Here is a 7,640-nt window from a genome sequence, read left to right on the forward strand (position 1 = left end):
TGAGGCTTTAAAGAACGATAGCACACATTTGTTAATAAGGCCCTCGGAAAGGTTAAGACTAGCAGACAGCTTCTCTATGCTTTACAATTCTGAACCTGCAGCCAGGACGCATTTCGCATTTCTTCCCGTTACCTTTCCCCTCCCTATCCTCACCTCTCCTCCGGTCCGTAAGTCATTGCTCACCTTGAGTAACTATCTCTCCTCCTGATGGCCGACCTCTGTGGCAAGCGCCTCAAATAATACTGAACAAAAGACAGTGCTACCACCCTCTCGACCGCCCGGCTGAAAAATGGGCCTGCCCTTACGGCTGCATATTTACATGTTACTGCTACTTATATTCTGATGCAGTGCTGCGTTTCGAGAAAGGGCAACCTTATGACGAGCCACCCCGGTGACACGTCGACACACTCATATACAAAACAGTCGAACTGTTTATGCGGTATCGTAGCAAAAAAAACGTTGCAGTCGAATATGTAACTGGTTGTTTCTCTGCGGGGATGAGCGATTGGAGACTAGAGGTTTGAGAGGATTTTGGGATGGGCTGAGGCTCGGAACATCTGCGGATCCAAACGAGGTGGGGAGAAAAAAAGTGAAACGCTGTGTGTGCAGATGATGCAACAGCGATGCAATGGCAAGTCCAGGACGCGAGCTGAATTAACACCAAGCCGCAGGAGGAAAAACCCAGCTTTCTCTGGCAAGGACAACCAATTGTCTTTCAGAAAAATCCTGCCCAGAAACTCAGGTTTAACCAACAGAATTTGTCCTGCTAATATGGTCTCTCGATAACGCATAACCTTAAGCGAAACATTCACAATGTTATATTTTTAAGGAAAGTGTGTTTGTAGATTCAACCTACATCTAGGACACATATATTATTAGTCATTTTAGTAATCAATGCACTTTACTGTAATATTGGTAACAATTTACAATAAGATACTGTTTGTTAACTAAATAGTTAACATGAACTATTAATGATTTGCACTTCTAAATGATTTATTAACTTTAAATGTTAGATTCAACACTGACTAATGATTTGTTTTAAATCAAACATTGTACCTGTAAAAATAGCTGTGGTTAGTGAACAATGAATTAACATTAATAACCAAAATTAACCCCTTAAAATTCCTGTAAAAGGCCAAAAATATGCCTAAAACGTGTTGATTGTATCTTAAAATGGTCTACATCATACGCATCACAAATATTTCAGCTTTCCAAAAGATACACTGCAAAAAATGACTTTCTTACTTAGTATTTTTGTCTTGTTTTCAGTAGAAATATCAAAAAATTCAAGATGTATTTTCTTGATGAGCAAAATGTTGTTAGAAAATAAGTCTAGTTTTTAGACAAAAACTATACAATTTAAGTGAATTTGTGCTTAAAACAAGCAAAATTATCTGCCAATGGGGTGAGAAAATTTTGCTTAAATTAAGTGTTTAAGAAAAAAGAAATCTTATATTTAGATTTTTTTTCTCACCCCATTGGCAGATATTTTTGCTTGTTTTAAGCACAAATTCACTTAAATTGTATATTTTTTGTCTAAAAACTAGACTTATTTTCTTAGGTAATTTTGCTCATCAAGAAAAAACATCTTAATCTAAGAATTTTTAGATATTTCTACTGAAAACAAGACAAAAATACTAATACTAAACTGTATTAGTCCTTGTTAGAGTTCATGTTACCAAATGCATGTTAACAAATACAACCTTATTGTAAAGGATTTCTAATAAACATTATATGTTGCTAAATAACATTAAAGGGATAGTTCACCCAAAAATGAAAATTCTGTCATCATTTATTAACCTTCATGTTTTTACAAAATCCTGATGAACACAAAGGAAGATATTTTGAGGACTGTTTGTAACCAAAACCGTTCGTGGACCCCATTCACTTTCATAGCAGGAAAAAAGAATACTATGGAAGTGAATGGGGTCCACGAGCGGTTTGGTTACAAACATCTCTCAAAATATCTTCCTTTTTTGTTCATCAGAACAAAGAAATGGATACAGGTTTGTAACAACATAAGAATGAGTAAATGATGACAGAATTTTCATTTTTGGGTGAACTATCCCTTTAACCTCATAAGACCTGGATGGCCACATACGTTTTTTTGTTGTTGTTGTTGTCACCATAATACTTAATTCTGTGTAACAGGAATCTGTTGTACACAAACATGGACTTTAACACTGCTTCATGTTTTATATTTGGTTTATATTTATTGGTTCTTCCTAACCCCAAAATAGCTGGTATTAACTAAGGTTCACAAATGGGAACTAATAAACAAACAATTCCTTAAACAGGAGAGTTTACAATACTCTGGCAGTAGAGGGGCACATAGTTGTTTATAGCATAGCTGCGATCTCCCCTACGCTATAAGACGTGCGAGCAGAAGACGTTACGATCCTCATATGTTTCCTGCAGCTGCTGGTGACCAGTACAAATGGCCTCTATTAGCTGTGCTGAGTCACGCAGAGCAACCAAATGAAAGTACCGGAGTACTCAAGAAAGCCCCCAAGCTCAAGCCTGCCCCAGTCTTCACTTTCCCCCATTCAACTCCCTCGCTTTCTCTATGTCTCCTTCTATTATTCAATTTAAAACAGAGTACTATTTCCGTGCTAAACTTTCTTTTTGTCTAGTTTCATCCGTCTTGCTCCCTATACCGCCTTTTAAAAAATAATCCCGTTCAACGTTTTGCTCTCTTTCTCTTGCTTTCTCCCTACAGTTCCCTTTTTCTATCTATCTATCATTTTCCCTATCTCCGTCCTTTAGCCGGTCTTGTACAATTCTTCTCTTTTTCACTTTCTGCCCTTCTCCCGAGAGACAGGAGTCTAAAGACTAGATAACTGATGTACAGAATCATTACTCTGCCTCAGACATAAGGATGAATGGAGCTCCTCCTGCTCAGTGTCTCATTAGAGTTCACACGTAAAACACATTGTGCCCTATCCAGACAACGGCGATGCTCGAGATGCAGCGTGTCAAATGCGTGCTCGTGCAGCACATCTGCATACTTTAAAAAATGAGAGGAAAAGTCGAGCGTACGCATGAGAATAATGATCATCGAAAATAGACGGCATGAATTTGGTGCGAAAACGTAAAGCGTCGCCTCCTACTTGTTTCTTTATGCCATCAAATGCGTTCCCTCACCACCTACACTTTTCACAGCTTCAAATGCTTATGCTTCTCAAAGACTGTCCCTTCTGGTGTTTAACTGCAAGACAATTTTGTTGACAGATTTTATTAGTAATAATAAATGATCCTCAATAAGAGCAATACATTAATAAATAATAATAATAATAATAATCAGTGGTGGCTGGTGACTTCTTTTTTCGAGGGCGCTTGATGCGAAGTTTGTCACAACATGTATGTAGCCCATCATGTGTGTGGTTTGTAATTTCAAAATATGTGCGTATTGAGAGATCCTTTGTGCATCACATGTCTTGTCAAAATAAGTAAAAGGGTTTATGATAAAAGAGATGCTCGCGTTTGTCAGATACTCGCATAATCTCCTGCATTATGAGAGTTTACTTTTAAGGGAGTGTCTTGCATGTATTTTATGAATGTGATCATAAACGGTTTTGACGCATGTGCAGCAGGCACTTATTTTGACAAAACACGTGATGTACATGGTTCACACGACACAACAAACACATATTTTGAAAACGCAAGCAACACACATGACACTCCGAACACTTATTTTGAATTAGCGCCCCTCGGATGAGCAGTCATGAGCCGCCACTGATAATAATAATAATAATAATAATAATAATAAATAAAGACAACAAAACAACACTAGATAAACAGCTAATAAGGTGACAGTCATGTAAGAGATACTTCGCATAAGTAAGTCCAAAGTTTAGGTGGCATCACATAAAAATGATGTGGCACACATTGTGTACATTTAGAGACAAGTGACCAAAAATACATTTAGAATCTGCTGAAAATAAGGCAAAACTGAAAGCGCACCAGTAACAACGTCCGTATAATTTTATGATTTACTGTTTGGATGTGATTTACACCAGCATGGCAAACTTTTATCTCGGCCTGTCATGTCAACACTGCAATCCGAACGATCGCCCACACGATTTTTCATTTAGCATTTCTTCTTGCGCATTTGTCTTGAGGTTGTGCCATTTCCATTATCCCAAGACTGTTTACAGCAGCGAGCGGCGAGCCATAGACCCGCTCTCAGGACCTCAGCTCAGCACGGCGTAATGTTAAATCTACAAAGACGTGTGCGTATGTGTTTTCGTGTGCGTGTGGGTGGGTAAACGAGTGAATAAATGGATGACAAAACCCCTTCCAGCCTGTGAACTGAAAGAGGAATCGCGTGATTGGGAGAGGGGGGAAGATGGAGAGACGCAGCAGGCTGGAGGAGGTGATAACGTGCGAGGGGGAAAAGTGGGTGGAGGTGGAGAAGGATGAAGCTAAGATGGAGAACTTCTCATAATGCTGATGATCACTTTGGAGAACATTTACGCTGGTTTGACCCTTGCAATAAAATTAAATCACTGGGTTTGGAAGTATCAAGGTCAGCTTAACCAATGAGAGCTTCGGAGCCGACAGGCCTCAGCTATCTACAGGGCATGAAGAGGACAGAATTGCTGCCAAAGGGAAATGGATTTTGAGAGACACTGACGCCAGTGTTTATGAGACCGGAACGAGGGTTATGGAGAGGGAGTAAACCGGTACCTAAGCTTAGTAACACGGAGCCAACCGGGCCATACCGGTGAACACAGGGCCCTGCTGTAAACTACTGGGGGATGGGTACAAGAAACCATATATATTGCAGAAAGGAGACAGTTCCTAGAACCAGCCAGCACGACTCCCCATAGTTCACAAGCAACATGATTAACCACCGAATGGGGAGTACTCCAGCGGTGCTATTAATAAAAGATAACCTATTACCCTCCCCAGACCCGCTTCTCAAAGCCACATTTTTGCCAGGCACATACGGAGGACAGCTTTGTTTACTACAACGGAGGGACCTCATCCCTGGGGCTGTCTTCCCTTCACTCCCGGAGATAGATGGGTAAATTAGGCACTGACGCGACCCAAAAGTCAAGCAATGTCCTCCGGGTCGGGGATCAATTAAACAAAGCCTGTGAAATAATGACGCCCCGGGGAAGATCTACCTAGGGAGACCCCCTTTGGACCCCTGTCTCCCGGTTTCAGGAATTGATCCGAATACACCGCAGGTACACAGCTTCAGCAGTAATTACCACACCGCAGGAGTGAGCGAGTGCACAAACAAGGCACAGTTGTGGCCGAACCTAACCGGAGACGCCAGTAGCTGCGTATGACACCAACTGGCAAGGAGAAGATAAGCGGTAGGTAATTATAGTTCAGCTGCTGTTACTGGTTGAACATGGCACATCAAAATCCTATTGTGTGAACCGTCATCTTCAATTAATATTTTATTATGAAGCTGAATATTTTATTATGAATCACAGCCAAACAACTCCAATTAAGACTTCACACCTCTTTGGTATAGATTCTATGGTTATCATTTTCTCATTGTCATATATCTTTGTCTTGATGGATGCCATGTACCTTGGCTCTTGGAGGATAAGACATTTGGCTCAAAATAACGTGATGTTTGATAAACTCAGATAGTGTGTGAGGAGTATGTGTGCATTGCAATTACGTATAAGATAAACTTACAAGGAGGCAAATGTAAATTGGAGAGGAAACTAATAAGGAAGAAAAATGTTTACACAAGCGTGCACATGCAGAATACTATCCACGAACAACCCTTAATGGAAAATTTTGGGTATAATGACTAACAAAGTGATGAAGCTACAATATGAACAACCTGGAAGCAAAGAGAACTTGGTTTGGAACAAAACGTCCTTTGGAAAATTCTGCAACTATCTATCTATCTATCTATCTATCTATCTATCTATCTATCTATCTATCTATCTATCTATCTATCTATCCGTTTCCAAATGCAACAATTTTAAATCAATAATTTTCAACTTTTGTAACAGAGGAACCTTTAAAGGAATCATTTCGTAACACATTTTCTTATGTTATATAGATTAAATGCTTTGTAAATCCAAGCCTGTTGTTTCGTTTTCCACGACGCCGTGATGGAAACTGAGGTAAAAGCAAATAAAGACATTACAGCGACGGCGTGACAGGACACGAGCGGGAAAGGGCTTCAAACTGCTCGTACCTTTGTGCATGCCAGTGAAACGGTCTTTCAGCACGGTGAGCTCGTAGATCTTGCCAAATTCCTCGAAGAGCGGCCGGAGGTCCTTCTCGTCCAGGTTGCGTGGTATCTGTCCGATGAACAGTTTGATGGCATCGTGGTCCTTCATGGGAATAGTGGCGCAGCTCGCGGGACTGTGATTGTGGCTTATTCCGTTCACGAGCCCGTTCGTACTGGCCGCTACGCCGTGCATGGTGCCGTCCACCTGTCCGTTCGTTAAAGTTGCCATCTTCACGGCGAGGAGTTTCAGACAGCAGCAGCGGTTCGCGCAAAATCTTCTCACTTACAAGTGTTTTAGATGACGGCGATGAGACGTGACACAGATCCTCACTGTCGTTTCAACCGAGCCCAAAATGCACGGATACAAACGCGTACCATTGAACAGAAGTCAAATATCAAAGGCGTCGGCGTTTGGTCGTCCAGGCGGAGGCGCGTTTCCCTCTACGTGTGCCCTACTATTCAATAATTCATTCATTCATGTAATAAAATGGAGAGACGGACCGAGAGCATTCGCTTTCTACTCACACCTCCGGTTCCCCTCGCCCCTGCTTCTAGCTACACTTTTGTTTTTTGCATTGAGAAGTCGGTATGGGTGTCCTCCCGGTTTAAACAGACAGGGCTGGCTCAAGCGCGCTCCGCGCAATGGGGTGGTAGAGGAAGAAAGCAGCTCGCATGATCTCGCTGTTTGTGACACCCGACGCGCTCTCTCCCCCTCTCATCGCTATACAGTAACATGGTATGTTCCGCCGAAAGAGAGGGACTATAAATAAAGAAAATATCACGATTTGCACGCCTCTTTGTACGTTGCCTTGTGAATGACTGCATGTGCAGACTGTAGTAACATTTAATCTTTTGTTTTTTTTTTTACAAAAAAAAAAAACATTTGGTGTGAACGCGTAATAATCACTCAATGTATTGGTCTGTCAAAGCTATGGTTAACGTTTGCCTATGTCAATTTCTCGTAAGAGGATTCACAAAAATCGCTTTCCCCTGAACTGATGCGCGCGGCGGGGTTGACGGAGCTGTCCACAAAGTCGGTGCTGAACCGTTAGGAAAACCCACGGGCGAATGCAGCCGTATGTATGGGATAAATGATTTAAATCATTCGATGCAACACAAATCAATTCTGGTATTAGAGAATATTTATTATTTGGGTTTAAAAGCGACAGTGATTTTCCACAAATAGACGAGCCGTGTTTGAGAAAGAGGGCTGTGAGCTCCTCCGCGCGGTGTGTATTGGTGAATCAAATCTTTGCCCTGCAGCCACACGGAACACACGTTACGAGGTGTGTATGTGTGTGTGTGTGTTCAGGAATGAGGGGAATTAAAGATACAATCAAATGCATCATACAGAAAAGCTCTGAAAACGTTTTCAGTTGCATATTAAAAAAAGAGGAGACCGACATTCAAAAGTCTCCTAAAGAAATTA

The 7,640-nt window shown here is 41.2% G+C and overlaps 1 protein-coding gene across 5 annotated transcripts in view; it reads right to left on the minus strand.

Annotated features, from left to right (window-relative positions):
- The window catches only part of celf4 (CUGBP, Elav-like family member 4), a 117,131-nt gene extending 110,196 nt beyond the window's left edge, over positions 1-6,935 (minus strand). For 2 of the 5 annotated variants that reach the window (XM_065244068.2, XM_065244069.2), the window contains exon 1: positions 6,176-6,931. In XM_065244068.2, coding sequence (XP_065100140.1) covers positions 6,176-6,440 — 265 coding nt within the window. In that variant the 5' untranslated portion in view covers positions 6,441-6,931. Of the gene's footprint in view, positions 1-6,175 lie in introns of all 5 variants that reach the window. The other 3 variants (XM_065244070.2, XM_065244067.2, XM_065244065.2) reach the window with 3 other exon arrangements.
- Between the last annotated feature and the right edge of the window lie 705 nt (positions 6,936-7,640).

The sequence above is a fragment of the Paramisgurnus dabryanus genome, chromosome 18 (assembly GCF_030506205.2).
Source record: "Paramisgurnus dabryanus chromosome 18, PD_genome_1.1, whole genome shotgun sequence".
In the NCBI taxonomy this organism is placed as follows: domain Eukaryota; kingdom Metazoa; phylum Chordata; class Actinopteri; order Cypriniformes; family Cobitidae; genus Paramisgurnus; species Paramisgurnus dabryanus.